The sequence below is a fragment of the Schistocerca cancellata genome, chromosome 12, assembly GCF_023864275.1.
Source record: "Schistocerca cancellata isolate TAMUIC-IGC-003103 chromosome 12, iqSchCanc2.1, whole genome shotgun sequence".
In the NCBI taxonomy this organism is placed as follows: Eukaryota; Metazoa; Arthropoda; class Insecta; order Orthoptera; family Acrididae; genus Schistocerca; species Schistocerca cancellata.
This window is the reverse complement of record NC_064637.1, coordinates 13055433-13077075: the sequence shown is the minus strand read 5'-3', so window position 1 is coordinate 13077075 and position 21643 is coordinate 13055433. Positions and strand designations below refer to the sequence as shown.

Here is a 21643-nt window from a genome sequence, read left to right as displayed (position 1 = left end):
ACAAATATAAAATTCAAAAAGTAAATAAATAAAACTCACATCTAGCGAGAGTTAAGCCGACAATCTCAGGATTACAACTAGAACACTAGACACCTCTCGAGTAGCTCAAAATATTTTATACTAAGCGGCACTCAGATCGTTAAATGTTTTAAGCCAATTTTTGAGACTGTTTCCGAGCTGAGTACCGTCTGCTTTATACACCGCGATGTTCAGGACTTGACCTCAGGTGCTACACGTACAAACAAAATAGCCCACACTATCTGCTCGTAACGTTTGCAGAACTGTATCATCGAAATACACACTCCTTCCCTCAATTTAGATAGGATGTTACTAGTTTTATACGTGTCTACTGGCAGTACCAGACATTTCGCTTCCCGGAGGTGCAATACTGGCTCTTTAGGGACAGAGTGTACTTTTGTTGCATCACATTTGTCTCTGGCAGAGAATGGAGCAGTGTGCAGCAATCAAATTTTGCTCCAAATATGAGAAAACTAGAATGGAAATATTATTACTATCATAACTACTGTTCACAGCATTTTACACAATGTCCCCATGTTTCCTTAAGCAGATGCAGAAAGATAGTGAATATGTACAATCAAATAAACTGAAGCAAACAACAAAACTGTGCTTGACTATTACCAGGAAGTTTTACAAGATGACAGATTACCTCCTCAAAAAAGGTTCCAACTGACCGAACACTTAGCAAAGTGAAGATCAGCTCGTGCTGTGTCTGAATGCCACACAACGTATATTCAGCTGGCACAATGTAGCTGCACGGAAAGGGTTTCTGTGTGGCTGTCGACAACTCGACCGTTCCACTAGTCTGCGAGTGGTGCCGTGTACTACTAAAGTATTCACATTCTGTCAGAACTATCCTAACTGCAGTTACACAACAAGTGTCAGTGACCGTCAGTTGACGAGCACACCCGATACCCTGTGCTCACTGGAGTTGGCAACAGGGGGACTAATTTCTTTTCCAAAAATTGGGGCATCCTCTGAAGAGGGCCCAATCTGCGGATCATTAATGACTTCCAAAAACCGGTGACCAACCAATTATATTTAAATAATTGCTTTTGAAAAACTTCTGGTGTGAGAGAGAATAATAAGATAAAAAGCTGAATAAAAGCATTAATACACCGACATCCAATTTTACCTGTCCGTCGTAGCAACTTTCTGGGCTGACTACGTACCGTGTCTTTGAGTGGCCACTTTCAGTGTAGACACATCTAGAGCAGTGTCGCTAGATGTCACAATTTCAGGTGTCTCGTGACCCGTCCCGTACGAGCCTTTCGGGCACGGCTGTAACGGAGTGCCCTCGGAGCTGACGCTCCACCCGATAGCGTCATTCTGCCACACGCACTGGGCAGTATGTGGAACATTTGCCACAAAGTGTCCTCTGTCTCCATCCGGGCAGAGATTATCGGGCTGCCGCCCTCTTACGGCCAATTTCGGTGTGAATACGCATTATACTTCAAACTGTGCAGCTGCGACTTCTCTCAGTACTGTATTTCCATTCTGTGACAGTGACCACCCTTTGCACCTGCTACTTGTTTGTTTTGTGCTTTTATTTGTAAGGAGAAACGAGACACAGAAGGCAGGTGGCTTTTAGGTGTGTGTGCACACTGCCAGTTGACATTCTCAATTCATTCAGGCAGCAGGAACACAACTGGTAAGCAATTTATAGCATACGTCTCTATTTCGAAACCCAAAAAATACAAACCGTTAGGATCGAGCTACATTCTAATAAAGTATAATAAGTAGCTAAGCTAACAAGCCTGAACAGTGGCCTGTCTTACGTTTCAAAGTTTGATTAGTATCCTTAAGGAACACAAGCCATACAATTCTGTACTGTGCACAAGTTTCTTCGTATTTAACTCTTCGACGCAAAGTGTTTTTGTATCGAGTGTATTTTGTACAAAACCTCGTGTGTCATCGATGTCAGGAAGGCTAAGGAAAAATCCAGTAATCTTTTACAGAAAATATTGCGATCCTCGTTTATATTCACATGTGCATTACACGGAATGAATTTCCTACTCTGTTAAAAATTGGAAAATAAGTGGCACATATCTTACAATTCTTATCATTTTTCCAATTTATTGCGTTTCCACAAATTTGGAAGTAGGCACAAATTCCACTAACTACACTGTGTAGCTATTACTAATCTACAACGAGAAAAGGGCTGTAGCTGAGGGCACTGAGCTGCACACGTATTACGACCGCGTCTGTGAATTGTTAAAAGAGACGCACAAGATTTGCATCCACCTAGCTGTAATACACATAATTATCATAGACCAAAAAGCTTGAGAATCATCTGAGGCTCGAGGTAGTTTTACGACATCTGTTGAAGTTATGATAACATCTCAAAATAGAAACTATAACGAGAACCTATATTTTGCCTGTAAGTGCAGCTGTACCAATCTACAAACTTTGTCGTAATCCATCTGACTGTCGTGATCTACTGATTGAAAATTTAGGTTTCTTATTCTCTCTCTTTTTTTCACGTTCCAAAGTTTACGTCCTCGTCTCATTATTGCGAGGGTCAACTGAAAAGTAGTGCCTCCACCTCTGTAACTCTTTAACAGTTGGCAGCATCGGTATGCGGAAGGTATCGGCTTCTTCCGTAGCCTCTTCTCTACAGCTCCAGTTGGCGGGATGCCTTAGCATTGAACAGTTGTGTTGTTACAGTGTAAAGTATGGAACCCTGCGCAGACGGTCGGCCAATGTGATTTGAGCAATGTGCAGTCATTGAGTTCTTGACAGCAGACGGTGTCACCCCAAAGGAGATTCATCACAGAACGAGAGCAGTTTATGGCGGTTCTGTCGAGGCAAGTACGTTTAAAGATGTTGAGGCGGGAACAAACAAAGAGTTGGACATCCTGTGACAGCAGCCACCGAGTTCACAAGCAAAATGTTGACAGATCGATTCGGGACGATCGTCGTATCATTCAGAGAGAAATTGCAAGCACAATCGGCAATTCACAAAAACGTGTGTGTCACATTATTGCTTTGTTTGGCTATCGGAACACCTGTGCACAATGGGTACCCCGGATGCTGACTACTGAAATGAAAGTGCACAGACTTGAAATTTGCCAGGAACTCCTATTGCATTATGAGAATCAAGGTGACGCCTTTCTTCATTCAGTTGTGACAGGAGATGAAATGTGGGTACACCATTACGACCCAGGGATGAAACGTCAGTCTACTGAAAATTGACACAGAAACTCACCCCAGAAAAAAAAAAATTCAAGATGCAGCCCTCAGCTGGAAATACCACGGCCATGATGTTCTGGGACACAGATAGTGTTATCCGTGTCGATTTTCCTGATCGTGGAACAACAATAAATTCAGAGCGAACTCTGAAATGGCGGGTAAAGAGGGTCCGAAAGGAAAAGGGGAATGTTTTCCTGCAGCACGACAATGCCAAACCACACACTTCACGTACCACCACAGCAGAACTTTAGAGACTGAATCTCACCACCGTATGGCACCCTCCATACAGTCCAGATTTAGCACCGTCTGACTTCCATCTGTTCCCGATAATGAAAGACGATCTGCGGGGACATCATTGTGCTTCTGATGAAGACGTCGAGAGAACTGTGAGACTGTGGTTGCAGAAACAGAGTGTCGACTTCTTCAGTGACGGCTTCAGAAAACTTGTTAATCGTTGGCAGAAGTGAGCCAATTGGCTGGTGATTATAAGGAAAAGTGAATATTGGTAATTAAAGATCACATTCTAAGGATTATTTCTGCATTTTATTTATTAAAATATTCCCATCCAAACCCTATTAACAAAGGTGGAGGCATTACTTTTCATTCGACCCTTGTATTTAAACCACCAGTCCTTTAGTACCATTTGTCTGCAAATTGGTTTGAACAATACTAGTCTAGAGCACAGTGCTTGGTTTAAATTTTTTTAAACAAGGAGGAGAGGGGTACTGTAATAATAGTCTACCATTTTTTTTCCATCTGACAGACAATCAAATCCCTTCATTCCACGAGACAATGGTGCAGTTAGGCAAGTTTATGACGATACGCCCCAATCCCACTCTAGACAATTTCTGACCATTTTTCCCATCGAAAAAGCTCCAGCTGTCTACTTCCGAGTCGAGCACCGGGGTCCTGACTCCCGAACAATAGTTACTCCGTTCACTGAAGCTACTTTACAAGATTTTTCCGAGGGGGCAGGAAGTTATTAGGTAGGAGCATAAGTTTGTAGCGGTTCTGATTTGCTTGCTGGTATTCCAGTTGCTATGCGTTTATTTCTTAATTGGACTTTTGTGTTTGTAGTTCACTGTTGCTGTTTATAGTGTGTGAAGCTGTGGAGACTAGAAAATGGAGTGCCAAGTGGAGAAACGTGAACATTTCTGACATACTCTTCTGTCTGAGGTCAACAGAGGGGTGGTAGCAATGGAGGCAGCCACAAACATTTGCGCCACGTACGGGGATAATGCCACTGGACAGAACGTGGCAAGAAAATGGTCTTTTCATTTTAAGGAAAATCGATAAAATTGTAATGACTCTCCGAGTTCAGGAAGACCTTTAGGGTTCGATGAAGATCATTTAAACACATTAATCCACAACGATCATTGTCCGTGTACTCGCAAATGTGATGAACTGTGATTATTCCACAATCGTGCAACATTTGAATCCGACGGGGAAGGTTACAAAATTGGGTGTACGGACACAGCATGCTCTAAACCAAAATCACAAAAATCGGCGGGTTCCGTATATGGATCTCTGCTGTCTCCTCATCAGTCGGTTATGAACAAACCGACCATTCCTATCCTGTATTGTTATTGGTGATGACTGAGAAATGGTGTCTTTATGGTAACAGGAGGAAAAGAAAGTAATAGCTGAGCCCAAACAAAGCAGCAACTCCCCATACAAAAGACCTGCACGCATCTGAAAAATAGTGTTATGCATATGGAGTAACAATGGCGTGTGCTTCCCTGAGGTGTAACTGTCACTGCTGACATTTATTGTCAACAACTGAGACACCTCGGAGGCGCAATCCGAGAACAACAACCTGGAAGACTGTACAAAGTGACGCTGTGCCACGATAGTGCCTGCCCGATTCTGCTAGACTGACAAAAAACACAACATACGAGTTGAGTTGGGAAGTCATTCCACACCCATCTCGTTCACCAGATATCGAGTCCTCAGATTTTCGCCTTTGCTGCTCTCTACTGAATAACCTTCGAGAAACCTCCTCTCCGGATGAAAATGCGAGTTCTTCACCTCGATACCACGCGATTCTTACAGCCGCAGAATCAAAAATTTACCCCAGCCTCGGCAGACTGTCGTAAATTATGAAAGAAGATATATTACTGATGACTACGGTCTCTTCGTATCTCTGTCGCATTTATTAAACTCGGGGAAAAATGCTTTGAACTTGTACACCAGCCCAATACACTTCAGTATAAACAGGTATTCTATCACTCACATAGAAGAAATTTAATACTGATAATTTAAGACCACCATAATAATTTCATCTTTACCACCACACATCTTACAGAAGGTACAGTATTAATTACACTCTACACACTGCTACAGCGTATACACACATGCAAAAGCTGAAGTGGCCACTCCGGCCGACAGTGGGCTAGAGGAGCACGTAGTTGGCAGTCACCTCTCCGTCTTCATCATTTTCTGGGAAGTGGTCCATCACGTGCTCTTGGAACTCCTCAAACGAATATTCCGGCCCGTACACCTTCGAGCAGAGGGGGCACAGTTTCTCGCACAGCTCCGACTCTCCTTCGGGTAACTCGTGTCGTATCGGCCGTGCCATAAAATCCTCTCGTGGGCACTGCGTGTACCTCGAAACGGTGGATGTGCCGGCCGACACTACGTCGCCGGTCGCTCCTGTAGCACCGGAATCTGGAGGCGGTCGTACTTCGGATACGTTGTGCGATTCGGTCATCTGCAACACGTGTAACAAAAATTATTTGTGAGACTATACAAATGCAAAGCTTAATGCGATGTAAGAATTGTCAGTGGTCTGCCTACGAATTCGTAAAAGGTAATGGGGAGGGATATGAAATAATACAACCACATAGCTTTAGTTGCAGGTAATGAAAAATGGCAGGTTTTTACTTTCAGAAGAATTCTGGTGACCTACAATTTCTCTTATTTTGTTGTTATTTTCTTCTGCTTCTTCTTCGTCTTCAGTCTGAAGATAGTTTGATGCAGCTGTCCCCGCTAGTCTATCCTGCACAAATCTACACATATCTGGATAATTACTACAATGTCTCCCTCTACAATTCTAACATATTCTTAGAGAGCACGCCACATGCAAAGATGGAACCCGATTATGGCAGTGTGTAAATATTGATCAACGTTTGTTTTATTCATCACCACAGTAATAATGCTGCCTGAAGGCTTCTGTAAATAATTTTATGATAACTTGAAGATAATCAGATGACTGAAATCTGTAGTTAATAAAGAATCACTTTAAGAGCAGCTCTTGGTGGTTATGAAGTATGATTTTTAAGTTATATTTCAATGTAAACTCAAAATAGCACATGTGATTTACTCGTTGGCAACCTGATGTACCTTCAAAAAAGTGGAACCAACCAACGCACTGAAGCCTGTGTAATTCAAAACTTTCCGAGCTTAGAGATTGTTTCACAAATTTTCGAGTGAACTGCCAATGTCAGTAAATCACTGTCACGATTTTTCGGCACAGAGCCTTCTGACCATATTCAGATGCACTCGCTTTTGCTGCAAGCCTGCGTGTTGCTCCGAGAGAGCGCCCCCTCGATCTCAGATCGATTACCTGCACACGGTAAATCTGCAGAATGCCACCGACTACGCACAGTGTGAAGTTTTTCTGTACAGGATTCTGTGCAGCATCTAACTGAAAATTGCTATTCCGATTGATAAGGGCTTCGATTGAATTACAAATGGATACATCACGCACTTCTCAAAGTGAACTGTAAGTGCAACCACAGCAGAGGGGTATCTGTCGAGAAGCCAGACAAACGTGGGGTTCCTGAAGAAGGGCAGCAGCCTTTTCGATAGTTTGCAGCAGCAACAGTCTGGACGCCTGACTGATCTGGCCTCATAACACCGGCCAAAATGGCGTAGCTGCGCTGCTACTGTGAGTAGCTGAAAGCAAGGGGAACATACAGGAGCAATTTTTCCCTAGCACATGCAGCTCAACTGTGTGGTTAATGATGATGGCTCTTCTCTTGGATAAAATATTCTATTGATAAAATATCTCCCATTCGGATCTCCGGGTGGGGACTACTCGTGAGGATGTTGTAATCGGAAGAAACAAAACTGGTGTTCTACTGATTGAAATGTAGAATGTCTGGTCCCTTAAACAGGCAGGTAGGTTAGAAAATTTAAATAGGAAAATGGATAGGCTGAAGTTAGGTACAGTGGGAATTAGTGAAGTTCAGAGGCAGGAGGAAAAGGACTTCTGGTCAGGTGAATATGGTCAAAGTCAAATAAGGGTATTGCAGGAGTGGGTTTGATAATGAATAAGGAAATAGGAATGTGGGTAAGCTACTATGAACAGCATAGTGAACGCATTATTTTAGCCAAGAAAGACATGCAGCCCACATCTACCACAGTAGTACAAATTTATATGCCAACTAGCTCCGCAGATGATGGGATTGAAGAAATTATCCAGATGTTTAAGGAAGACAAAAATTTAATCATAATGGGAGACTGGAATTCGATATCAGAAAAAGGAAAAGAAGGAAAAATAGTAGTCGAATATGGGTGAGGGAGGTAGGTGGGGGGAGGAACCTGCCTGGTAGAATTTTGCACACAGCATACTTTGATCATCATTAACAACTGGTTTAAGAATTATGTAAGAAGATTCTATACATGGAAGAGACCTGGAGACACTGGAAGGTTTCAGACTGATTATACAATGGTAATACAAATTTCAGAACCAGATTTCAAATTCAGGATGTATATGCAGGCAAGTAACAAAACTTCCCAGATATCCCAGTTAGAAATACACTTTTTCAGTGTTAAGTGACAGTATACTTTCCCTCAGAACTATAAAACTTATTAATACTTTGAAAACCTGTTTGGCAAGTGCAGATGTAGCTGACACCTTTAGCTGGATAGCATTACAGTCCCAGATGACATGGGTAAGCACATCTGACACGAGTGTTCGAATGCTCACCAAAACGCACGGTGTGTCCCCATTAGCTTTCACGTCCTGAATGAAAATATTTTACTGAAAAGTAAAGGCCTCTAGTGGTGGATTTGACTTTTTGAAACAATCTACATCGTGGTGTAGCTTAAGCTCCAAGAAATCACACCCAGCAGCCATTCACCCCAGTGGAACCTAATTAGTGAGTAATCGAGGAGGAGGGGTGGGGGGTGGGGGGAACGGAATCTCATGGGATGTTCTATAGCTTTAGAAAAATTGTAACATGTCACAGACCAATTGCATAGTGAAGTGGTGAAGGTACTGACCTCACACACAGAAGGTTATAGGTTCAAATCTTGTCAGGCACTTTAAATTTTTAAACCTTTATCAAAATGATGCTAATCATTATTTTTATTCAATTAATTGGTTAAAATCTATTTTGTTTCTGTTCCTTTGTCACGTCATATTAGTTGTCATATGAAACCATCATTTGCTCTTATTTTTTTTCTTCCCAATCTTTTTCCACTTGGAATCCTTGCTCATGTGATTTTGATTATTGTTTTGATGTAATTGCTTTCATTTTATCATCTTACTTTTTGTCCATGTTATTGTATTTATTATTTCTATTTCTCATTTTGCTTGTATCTCATTTTACTTATAATCCCTGCATTTGTTAAATCCTCGGCATCATCCACATTATTTTGTCCACAGTGGAATATGAATTTATAATTTAAATGATTGTATGATGATAGCCATCCAAAAAGATGTACATCTTGAAAGGAAAAATATATTCCTGACGTAACTGCACCGCCAATGTAAGAATATTACTTCATCTTTTGTTTTTTAACTGACTGATCAGCACTTTCAAATGTTAGGTATTATGGTAGATAAATAAAAATAATTAAATTCTCGTGTATAAAGTTTACTCGTGGAAAAAGAACAAACAATTGAGGAAGTTAAAATGTTAATTAAAATGACATGACAAAGGAATAAAAATAAAGGAAATTGCATGAAAATGAATTAATTGAATAAAAATAGCAACTGGAGTCATTTCGACAAAGATTTAAAACCAAAAAATTTCAGTGCACCTGATGAGAGTCAAACCAACAACCTTTTGGATGTAATATCACTATGTTAACCATTACGCTATTCAAGTGGTCTCTAAATTGTTACTTTTTTTAAACCTATCACGCAAAATTCCAAATTTATTTATTTATTTTTACTGATTACTCACAAATGAGGGACCACCAGGGTGAATGGCTGCAGAATGTGATTCCTCAAACTTTGAACTACATCGCCATATACATATTTTTGGAAAGTTGATCCCACTGCTGGGGACCTCTCCTTGTGAACATTACAAAGCCTGGACACAGGATTACATGTATTGCTCTTACTTTCATTTCATCATATAATGTAAATGGTATCCCGGAATGGCTAACCTGCTGCGAGTGGTCATCAGTGCCGTCAGCAGAGGACGCACGTTCATCTCCGCTGCCCCAGAGTTTCAGGCTATCCAGCTGGCCCTGTTCCTGTCGCCGCTCCTCACATTCCTTGCACCACACTACAACAGGTCAGAGAACGAATGGCTCAGTTTGGTCACCAAAATATAATATTTCCAACCTAACACAAATATCATATTTCAGTAAAACTACCACGTCCTCTCTGCAATACCAAATCAACACGAGATGTGAAATTTAATGTGTGCTTCACACTTGACAGATGAAATGGCATATACAGAATGCAAAATTAAGTTTATCTAAAGTAGTGTAATCACATTAAAATTATTTAAGTTTAGAATGAAGTCCATAGCACAAAGGAGAACAACTGTCACTTTTACGTAATTGTTCATTTGAGCACGTTTCAAATGTTTTAAAGAGATATGGAACAGGAAAAGCAGAAGATCCGATAAATACTCTAAGCTACACATGTGTACAAAATCGAGCAACTGGCATTAATAGGAAATTCTCTTTATTTCCAAATTAAAATCCTAATGGAGCCTACACTGGACTCGCATTCGGGAGGACGACAGTTCAATCCCGCGTCCGGCCATCCTGATTTAGGTTTCCCGTGATTTCCCTAAATCGCTCCAGGCAAATGCCGGGATGGTTCCTGTAAAAGGGCACGGTCGACGTCCTTCCCTAATCTGATGAGACCGATGACCTCGCTGTCTGGTCTCCTTCCCCAAAACAACCCAACCCCCTAATGAAGCCTTTAGTTGCAAACTGTACCACATTACCAGTTACATGACTGACTGAATTTTTTGCACAACTTACGACTTCACGGAAGCGTGTCAAAATTAAACACATCTGTGATAAGACAGCAGTGTATTTATCACAAATAACCGAAACAGAGCCTATTTTGTGTTCGTCAAAGGTAATGGGAATAAAAAGATAAAAAATTCCACTTGACATCTGATTTGAATTTTATTTTATTTCTAATATTCTTTTAGCAATAATTTTGTTAGATTCATGTTGACTCCTCCTCTGCAAATGTGGAATTAAAAAGTATTCTAAATATGTACCATTTTGTGTCAACAGGATTTGTTTTCCTCAACTGCGATGAAAAACCTTACATAGTGACAACATAAAGTCTCGTAACTGCCAATTAAATAATTTCTTAATTCTAATGTAATTTGGAGGGTATGTATGTACTTTATTAATTTTGCAAATGTTCACTACTAAAAAACTGTATTGTAATGACGAAGAACTACTGTAAAACTTTGTGGTAGAAATACTGACAAATTCAGGTATGGCAACAATATTGCAAGATGCAAGTGCCTGCAGGACAGAGAGGTGGAATAGTTGCAAGTTATCCATGGTGAAGTATGGACGCACAATGGCAATACTTGGGTACTTAATGAAGTGCATACTGTCGATACGGTGTTTTGAGTACGGTAAGGGATGATAAATGGATGAGCGATCACACGTCTGGTCACAGTACAAATCGTGCAATAAGAATTGGCAATTGAAGTATTGGAAGAAGAATACTGTGAGGCCAAAGATATAAAAAGCTATTAGTTGAAAAGATGAGCCTGTAGCCAATAAAATATTGCCACCGAATGCATTACTACGTCGCACCATCTGCAACTCGGCACAAACTAAGGTTGAGCCTTGTAATTGATTATCCCACTTCACTAACCTTTAGAATGATCCTATCTTTTCACCATTATTACCGAGTAAAACATAAATGAAAGACATAATATTATTCCAACTGAGAGAAATTAAATTGTACTTGACAGTTCAGTTGGCTTAAAATCAATCAGTTCATAAAACTAGGTGCAGCAATAATTAACTAAAGCTCATTGTGCATTGCGGTGTTCGTACTGGAATTTTTTAGTAACGGAGTAAAGCTGTGCAAACTAAAAGTAACTTCAGAAAACTGAAAGTAACTTCAGAAAACTGAAAGTAACTTCAGAAAACTGAAACTAACTTCAGAAAACTGAAACTAACTTCAGAAAACTGAAACTAACTTCAGAAAACTGAAAGTAACTTCAGAAAACTGAAAGTAACTTCAGAAAACTGAAACTAACTTCAGAAAACTGAAACTAACTTCAGAAAACTGAAACTAACTTCAGAAAACTGAAACTAACTTCAGAAAACTGAAACTAACTTCAGAAAACTGAAACTAACTTCAGAAAACTGAAACTAACTTCAGAAAACTGAAACTAACTTCAGAAAACTGAAACTAACTTCAGAAAACTGAAACTAACTTCAGAAAACTGAAACTAACTTCAGAAAACTGAAACTAACTTCAGAAAACTGAAACTAACTTCAGAAAACTGAAACTAACTTCAAAAAACTGAAACTAACTTCAAAAAACTGAAACTAACTTCAAAAAACTGAAACTAACTTCAAAAAACTGAAACTAACTTCAAAAAACTGAAACTAACTTCAAAAAACTGAAACTAACTTCAAAAAACTGAAAGGAACTTCAAAAAACTGAAAGGAACTTCAAAAAACTGAAAGGAACTTCAAAAAACTGAAAGGAACTTCAAAAAACTGAAAGGAACTTCAAAAAACTGAAAGGAACTTCAAAAAACTGAAAGGAACTTCAAAAAACTGAAAGGAACTTCAAAAAACTGAAAGGAACTTCAAAAAACTGAAAGGAACTTCAAAAAACTGAAAGGAACTTCAAAAAACTGAAAGGAACTTCAAAAAACTGAAAGGAACTTCAAAAAACTGAAAGGAACTTCAAAAAACTGAAAGGAACTTCAAAAAACTGAAAGGAACTTCAAAAAACTGAAAGGAACTTCAAAAAACTGAAAGGAACTTCAAAAAACTGAAAGGAACTTCAAAAAACTGAAAGGAACTTCAAAAAACTGAAAGGAACTTCAAAAAACTGAAAGGAACTTCAAAAAACTGAAGGTTGGTTGGTTGGTTTTGGGGAAGGAGACCAGACAGCGTGGTCATCGGTCTCATCGGATTAGGGAAGGATTGGGAAGGAAGTCGGCCGTGCCCTTTCAGAGGAACCATCCCGGCATTTGCCTGGAGTGATTTAGGGAAATCACGGAAAACCTAAATCAGGATGGCCGGACGCGGGATTGAACCGTCGTCCTCCCGAATGCGAGTCCAGTGTCTAACCACTGCGCCACCCCGCTCGGTTTCAAAAAACTGAAAGGAACTTCAAAAAACTGAAAGGAACTTCAAAAAACTGAAAGGAACTTCAAAAAACTGAAAGGAACTTCAAAAAACTGAAAGGAACTTCAAAAAACTGAAAGGAACTTCAAAAAACTGAAAGGAACTTCAAACCCCCCGCCCATGAACCATGGACCTTGCCGTTGGTAGGGAGGCTTGCGTGCCTCAGCGATATAGATAGCCGTACCGTAGGTGCAACCACAACGGAGGGGCATCTGTTGAGAGGCCAGACAAACATGTGGTTCCTGAAGAGGGGCAGCAGCCTTTTCAGTAGTTGCAGGGGCAGCAGTCTGGATGTGACTGATCTGGCCTTGTAACACTAACCAAAACGGCCTTGCTGTGCTGGTACTGCGAACGGCTGAAAGCAAGGGGAAACTACAGCCGTAATTTTTCCTGAGGCCATGCAGCTTTACTGTATGGTTAAATGATGATGGCGTCCTCTTAGGTAAAATATTCCGGAGGTAAAATAGTCCCTCATTCGCATCTCCGGGCGGGGACTACTCAGGAAGATGTCGTTATCAGGAGAAAGAAAACTGGCGTTCTACGGACCGGAGCTTGGAATGTCAGATCCCTTAATCGGGCAGGTAGGCTAGAAAATTTAAAAAGGGAAATGGATAGGTTAAAGTTAGATATAGTGAGAATTAGTGAAGTTCAGTGGAAGGAGGAACAAGACTTCTGGTCAGGTGACTACAGGATTATAAACACAAAATCAAATAGGGGTAATGCAGGAGTAGGTTTAATAATGAATAGGAAAATAGGAATGCAGGTAAGCTACTACAAACAGCATATTGAATGCATTATTGTGGCCAAGATAGATACGAAGCCCACGCCTACTACAGTAGTACTAGTTTATAAGCCAACTAGCTCTGCAGATGACGAAGAAATTGAAGAAATGTATGATGAAATAAAAGAAATTATTCAGATTGTGAAGAGAGACTCAAATTTAATAGTCATGGGTGACTGGAATTCGGCAGTAGGAAAAGGGAGAGAAGGAAACGTAGTAGGTGAATATGGATTGGGGGTAAGAAATGAAAGAGGAAGCCGCCTGGTAGAATTTTGCACAGAGCACAACTTAATCATAGCTAACACTTGGTTCAAGAATCATGAAAGAAGGTTGTATACATGGAGGAAGCCTGGAGATACTGACAGGTTTCAGATAGATTATATAATGGTAAGACACAGATTTAGGAACCAGGTTATAATTTGTAAGACATTTCCAGGGGCAGATGTGGATTCGGACCACAGTCTATTGGTTATGACCTGCAGATTAAAACTGAAGAAAATGCAAAAAGGTGGGAATTTAAGGAGATGGGACCTGGATAAACTGACTAAACCAGAGGTTGTACAGAGTTTCAGGGAGAGCATAAGGGAACAATTGACAGGAATGGGGGATCAGTTTGGATTCCGTAGAAATGTTGGAACACGTGAGGCAATACTGACCCTACAACTTATCTTAGAAGCTAGATTAAGGAAAGGCAAACCAATGTTTCTAGCATTTGTAGACTTAGAGAAAGCTTTTGACAATGTTGACTGGAATACGCTCTTTCAAATTCTGAAGGTGGCAGGGGTAAAATACAGGGAGCGAAAGGCTATTTACAATTTGTACAGAAACCAGATGGCAGTCGAGGGACATGAAAGGGAAGCAGTGGTTGGGAAGGGAGTGAGACAGGGTTGTAGTCTCTCCCCGATGTTATTCAATCTGTATATTGAGCAAGCAGTGAAGGAAACAAAAGAAAAATTTGGAGTAGGTATTAAAACCCAGGGAGAAGAAATAAAAACTTCGCCGCTCTCCATGCTACTCTATCCTGTGCAAGCTTCTTCATCTCCCAGTACCTACTGTAACCTACATCTTTCTGAATCTGCTTAGTGTATTCATCTCTTGGTCTCCCTCTACGATTTTTACCCTCCACGCTGCCCTCCAATACTAAATTGGTGATCCCTTGATGCCTCAGAACATGTCCTACCAACCGATCCCTTCTTCTGGTCAAGTTGTGACACAAACTCCTCTTCTCCCCCATTCTATTCAATACCTTCTCATTAGTTATGTGATCTACCCATCTAATCTTCAGCATTCTTCTATAGCACCGCATTTCAAAAGCTTCTATTCTCTTCTTGTCCAAACTACTTATCGTCCACGTTTCCCTTGCCTACATGGCTACACTCCATACAGATACTTTCAGAAACAACTTCCTGACACTTAAATCAATACTTGATGTTAACAAATTTCTCTTATTCAAAACCGCTTTCCTTGCCATTGCCAGTCTACATTTTATATCCTCTCTACTTCGACCATCATCAGTTATTTTGCTCCCCAAATAGCAAAACTCCTTTACTACTTCAAGTGTCTCATTTCCTAATCTAATTCCCTCAGCATCACCCGACTTAATTCAACTACATTCCATTATCCATTATTGTTTTGCTCTTGTTGATGTTCATCTTATACCCTCCTTTCAAGACACTGTTCACTTTGTTCAGCTGCTCTTCCAAGGAGAACCCCAATGTTTTTATTTTACCCCTGCCACGGTCACAATTTGAAAGAGAGTATTCCAGTCAACATTGTCAAAAGCTTTCTCTAAGTCTACAAATGGTAGAAACGTAGGTTTCCCTTTTTGTAATCTATCTTCTAAGATAAGTCGTAGGGTCAATATTGCCTCACATGTTCCTATATTTCTACGGGATCCAAATCAATCTTCCCCGAGGTCTTACCAGATGGTAGAGTTTTGTCAGGACTGGCTCTCCCAAGGCTGTCAGTAGTTCTAATCGAATGTTGTCTACTCCTGGGGCCTTGTTTCGACTTAGGCCACCTGGCTCTCCCAACTCGTCAGCATGTGACTTTTACCTCTGGGGATTTCTAAAGGCTAGAGTCTACAGCAACAATCCCAGAACACTTGACACATTAAAAAAACAACATATGTGAAGAAATTTCGAACATTCCTGAAAGAGTACTGAAAAGTGTTTTCCTTAACATGCTTCAACGTGCACAACTTTGCTTGGATGTTGGTGGAGAACATGTTGAACACAGACTTTAAATTCCTTTCTAAAATATGCTTATTAAACTAATGAAAGTAAATCTGTTACTTAAACTGTTAATTACATAGTTAATAATGAAACTGTACAATAAAAATGTAAGAAAGCGATGATGTTCATTGATTTTCTTGATACATATTCCTTTCAGCACAGGGGCCAGTTCTATGTGCGTCACTCTGTATATCATATATTAAGTTCTGTGGTCCCTTGGAGGAGTAAAAATTTTGAGCTTCTAAGGCAATACAATTAAAAGATACAGCTATTTATGTATCATACTTGAAAACTCACTCATCACAAACAATAGGGTGCTTCCCATTGAGCTAGATTCATGAAATTTGTCAAGAAGCAAGGTTTCACAGTATACGTAAAGGGAAAAATCAAAAAATTGCTAATTTGAAATTGTAGCACGTGAAAAAAATTTCTGTTCATTTATTATCCACCCATCTGTCCTCCACTTCACTTCAACAGCTGCCACCCATTCCGTATCATCATGTCCCTTCCGTACAGCCTACCCACCTGTGGTCATCGCATCTGCAATGATGAGCAGTCCCTCTCAAAATATGCCGAAGGTCGCACTGAAGCCTTCACTGACAGTAATTATCCTCCCATCCTTCTACAATAACAAATCTCCTATGCCTTATCTTTCCAGTCTCCCACCACCTCCAAAAGTCCCACAGTCCGGCACAGAGGAGCATTCCCCTCGTAACTCAATACCACCCAGGACTGGAGCATCTGAATTACATCCTCTGCCAGGGTTTCGATTACCTCTCGACGTGCGCTGAAATGAGGAATGTCCTGCCCACTATCCTTCCCAACCCTCCTGCTGTGGTATTCCACCGTCCACCGAACCTACACAATATACTCGTCCCTCCCTACACAACCCACAATCCCTTACCTCGTGGCTCATACCACTGTAGTAGACCTAGATGCGAGACCTGTCCCATACACCCTCCTACCGCCACCTACTCCATTCCGGTCACTATCACCACCTATCCCATCAAATGCAGGGCTATGTGATTTACAAGCTAAGCTGCAACCTCTGTGCTGCATTCTATGTAGGCATGACAATTCATGTGATTTACAAGCTAAGCTGCAACCACTGTTCTGCAGTCTATGTAAGCATGACAACAGACAAGCTGTCTGTCCATATGAACAAACGGCCACCGACAAACTGTGGCCAAGAAACAACTGGACCACCCTGTTGCTGAACACGCTGCCAAACATGGTATCCCTCATCTCAGTGACTGCTTCACAGCCTGTGCGATATGGATCCTTTTCTGAATTGTGCAGGTGGGAACTTTCCCTGCAATACATCCTACGTTCCCGTAACCCTACTGGCCTCAACCTTTGTCAGTCACTGTCCTCACCCATCCAGGCCCCTACCTGTTCTCATTCCAGCACTACACAGTCGTCACTTCACCGCCACACCCAGTCTTTTATTTTCTGTTATTTCTCTCCTTTCCGCTACTTACCCCAGCCCCCTCCGCACCTTCTCTCCTGCCCTCCGTCTAAACTGCAACACTTCACTGTCCACAACTCCCACCATACTATACCTTCCCCTCCCCGCCCAAGCCTCCCCCTTACGCGTTCCCAGTCGCCTCTTCCATCATGCACTGGTGCTGCTGTTCGCAGTGTGGTCTCAGCTCTCTGAAACTGCAAATGTGTGTGTGTGTGTGTGTGTGTGTGTGTGTGTGTGTGAGGGAGAGAGAGAGAGAGAGAGAGAGAGAGAGAGAGAGAGAGAGAGAGAGAGACTACTGCTGACAAAGGCCTTAATGGCCAAAAGCTTTAATTATCTTTTTATTGTGTCTATCGCAACTCAGCATCTCCGCTATATGGTGAGTAGCAACTTTCCTTATCTGGTGTTGTTACATTCCATCCTGGATTTTCCATTGTTTCATTAAATTGTAATTATACCAGATAAAACAATATCTGTCACCATTTGAACAATACACTGTATTCAGCAGGCATCAAATGCGTAATAGGTTATCATTATTACACGCAAACATAGAATGTGAGTTGTAGTCATGATTTTAATAAGTAAATAAAACATGTACTACTAAATCTTCTATTCTTATGCATATACACTGAGGTCTGTGGCTCACTTCTCTTTGTATGTCTGGGCTAGTCTGAAGATACAACTATAAAGATTTTGATACAGTCTTTGATTTCTCAGGACCAATATCTTGCCAGTATCGATATCGATAACAGGCAAAAATCGTTCAGAGTTTCATTTCCCACGCTGGATGAACTATCTACATACAATATTAAGTTTGCACAGAATGCTCAGTGCACGAACCCTACTTGCACTCGGCTCATTTTTTAATAAAATGATGATTTCCATTCTCTTAAGTATGACTCTGCCCCTAATAGGCATCACAAGAATAGGTTAAGACATACAGAACTTTGCAGTAGGACAGGTTGTTCCAAACTTTGGGATTCCGAGAGAGGAAGGTGAAAGAACAGAACCGAAAGCGACGCTGGTCTAACTGTCGACATTTAAATTTCAGTTTTACCAATAGTTCTACAATTATATTCACTTACATCATTTTTTAATGTCAAATTTTTCAATGCATAAAAGTGTGAAGTACAAATAATATTTGGTGGTAAATTGTGATTATCTTGTTCACAATTACTTTAGGAGTTTTACTGTTTAAGCAAGTTTTGCAATACAGATGCAGATTAAGGGGTATATGTTCTCATTCCACAATTCTGACCCAAGACTATATTTGTATTGAATACTGACACACTGTTTTATTTATGAAGAAAGGAAGCCAGTCCTACTCCAGCCCACAGTCAACTTAAGCAGTTGCAGAATGACACGTGCCCCTTTAACACTGCCAGTCACGAGCTGAAGCACAGCTTCTCCACAAATGAAGCTCTGCGTTGGTATCGCAAATATCATCTGGAGTCAAAACCAGAATTATGACTTGTGGCCCTCTACCTCTCAGGTATGAAGGATACATTCTACTATGACAACTGCTGTAGATAAATCACTACAGAACCACAAGAATAATAACGTAAATACTAATTAAACTGAAAGCTGAGAGGAAAGTGATCATTATTTTTTTAATAAAATTTGTACAGGAGAATGTGAATAACACTATTAAAATTTGCGATTACTACAGTTAGGATTTTTATGATAGGGCCTCTGTTTTCTAGTAAGACTGACATGTCCTTAAACACGTATAAATGCTTGTTATGAAAAAAACAACAACAACAACCCTATATGAATTACTAACAATATAAGGAAAAGGATAGATTGCTACTCATCATAAAGATGAGTTGCAGACAGACACATTCAGCTTTCAGCCAAAGCTTTCTTTACAAAAGACACACACACATTCACATACAGGCAAGCACACCTCACACACACGACTGCCATCTCCAGCAGCTTGCACCGGAATGAAATTCCTACCATTGTTGATATTCTAACATGGAGTTTCCTTTATATGAATTATTGTAATTTGTTACATCACTATGTAATCAAAAGTATCCGGATACCTGACTGAAAATGACTAACAAGCTCGTTGTGCCCTCCATCGGTAATGCTGGAATTCAATATGATGTTCGCCCACCCTTAGCCTAGATGACAGCTTCCACTCTCACAGGCATACATTCAATCAGGTGCCGGAAGGTTTCTTGGGGAATGGCAGCCCATTCTTCACGGAGTGCTGCACTGAGGAGAGGTACTGATGTCGGTCGGTGAGGCCTGGCACAAAGCCGACGTTCCAAAATATACCGAAGGTGTTCTATACGATTCAGGTCAGGACTCTGTGCAGACCAGTCCATTACAGGAATGTTATTGTCATGTAACCAATCCGCCACAGGCCGTGCATTTATGAACAAAAGCTCGATCGTGTTCGAAGATGCAATCCCCATCCCCAAATTGCTCTTCAACAGTAGGAAGCAAGAAGGTGCTTAAAACATCAATGTAGGCCTGTGCTTTGATAGTGCCATGCAAAACAACAAGAGGTGCACACCCCCTACATGAAAAACACAACCACGCCATAACACCACCAATTCCGAATTTTACTGTTGGCACTACACATGCTGGCAGATGACTTTCATTGGGCATTTGCCACACCCACATCCTGCCATCAGATTGCCACATTGTGTAATGTGGTTCGTCACTCAATGCAACTTTTCCCACTGTTAAATCGTCCAATGTTTACGCTCCTTACACCGAGTGAGGCACCATTTGGCATTTATCGGCGTCATGTGTGGCTTATGAGCAGCTGCTCGACCGTGAAATCCAAGTTTTCTCACCTCCCGTCTAACTGTCATAGTACTTTCAGTGGATCCTGATGCAGTTTGGAATTCCTGCGTGACAGTCTGGATGCCTATTACACATTACAACCCTCTTCAACTGTCGGCAGCCTCTGTCAGCCAACACACAAAGTCGGCACGTATGCTTTTGGGCGGTACACGTCCCTTCAGGTTTCTACTTCATTATCACATTGGAAACAGTGAACCTAGGGATGTTTAAGAGTGTGGAAATCTCACGTACAGACATACGACACAAGTGATACCCAATCACCTGACCACATTCGAAGTCTGTGTGTTCCGTGGAGTGCCCCATTCTGCTCTCTCACGATGCCTGATGACTACTGAGGTTGCCCATATGGAATATCTGACAGTAGGTGGCAGCACAATGCACCTAATATGAAAATCATATGTTTTTGGGGTGCCCGGATACTTTTGATCACATACTGTATTCATGCACACAGGGCTATTTCTCTGAGAGGGTGTATTTTAGTAAGTCAATCGTCATATTCATTATATTTTCACTCCTTCAAAAAGAAAATTAGTGCTATTTCTTTCTATCGTGTTACGTTATTTCAAATTACCCAGCTCTGTTTCCTGGAAAATGACAAACACCTACCTTCCTCCCCTATTTTGTTTGAATTCACAATGCGGACTTCACTCTTACACAACACTGAGCTTGTAAAGCCTATTGTTACTCTAGGAGCGGATAGCTGCTTAAGCCATTCTGGGCCCTGGAATGCAGGTAAGTGTCTGTAACACTCAGTCTTGTTGAAGTCTTATATGCATACAGAAAAAATGCCTGAAGTGAAGTAAGGTATTCAAGTAAAATTACACCAGCTGATATCTGAATATGGGGACAAAGTATTTTCTACTCACGGTAAAATAATACAAACTGTGTGTCATAAGAGTAACTGCAGAGAATTCATTTCAAACTAAGCAGTACGTGCCAACACAAAAGCAGACATTTGGCACACACCGAACTGAAAATAGAGAATTTTACTTGAATTTTACTTGAAAATAGAAAAACACTACAGCAGATGCTCCTATGGGGTATCTCACCACTCTTATTCACATATTCTATAATAAATTTATGTTGACATTCCCTTATGTGAACCAAACCATTCAAAATTTCATGAAGTTTTAGAAAAAATACAAAGGGAAATCTCTTCCCGATTCTTCCATATTACGATAGGACTGTCAGCCGAAGCTGCGAATAAACAATGTGACAAATCAGGTAATGGATTGTGAATAAAAAAAATGTGGGTATCAATTATTGAAACTGCAAATTCTACAGGAAGATATATTGCAAATTTCATGTGGGAACTTTGGAAAAAGATTGCCAGGGAAAAAGTTTGTAACATGTGAATATTTAGAAAAAGTTATTTTTTTCCACCATTAGTTAATTGTTCAACAAATCGATGGGAGCTATATGACCCGAAGGCATTAACTGTGATACTGTGCTTCTCTTTGTGAGTTTAAAGCTGGTAGTATGAATGTTCACAACAAACAAGGGAGTGTTGACTGAGGAGATGGTGAAAAAGATCAAAGAAATGGTCTGTTGACTGTGTTCATCTCATTCAAAGTCAATGTTTTCAAATGTCTC

At 40.6% G+C, this 21643-nt stretch overlaps 1 protein-coding gene across 5 annotated transcripts in view; it reads right to left on the bottom strand.

Annotated features, from left to right (window-relative positions):
* The window catches only part of LOC126109590 (protein spindle-F), a 146907-nt gene that overhangs the window by 18152 nt on the left and 107112 nt on the right, over positions 1-21643 (bottom strand). For 4 of the 5 annotated variants that reach the window (XM_049914627.1, XM_049914626.1, XM_049914625.1 and 1 more), the window contains 2 exons: positions 9553-9674; positions 5565-5920 (listed from right to left, as the gene is read on the bottom strand). In XM_049914627.1, coding sequence (XP_049770584.1) covers positions 5603-5920; positions 9553-9674 — 440 coding nt within the window. In that variant the 3' untranslated portion in view covers positions 5565-5602. The remainder of the gene's footprint in view (positions 1-5564; positions 5921-9552; positions 9675-21643) is intronic. The other variant, XM_049914629.1, reaches the window with a different exon arrangement.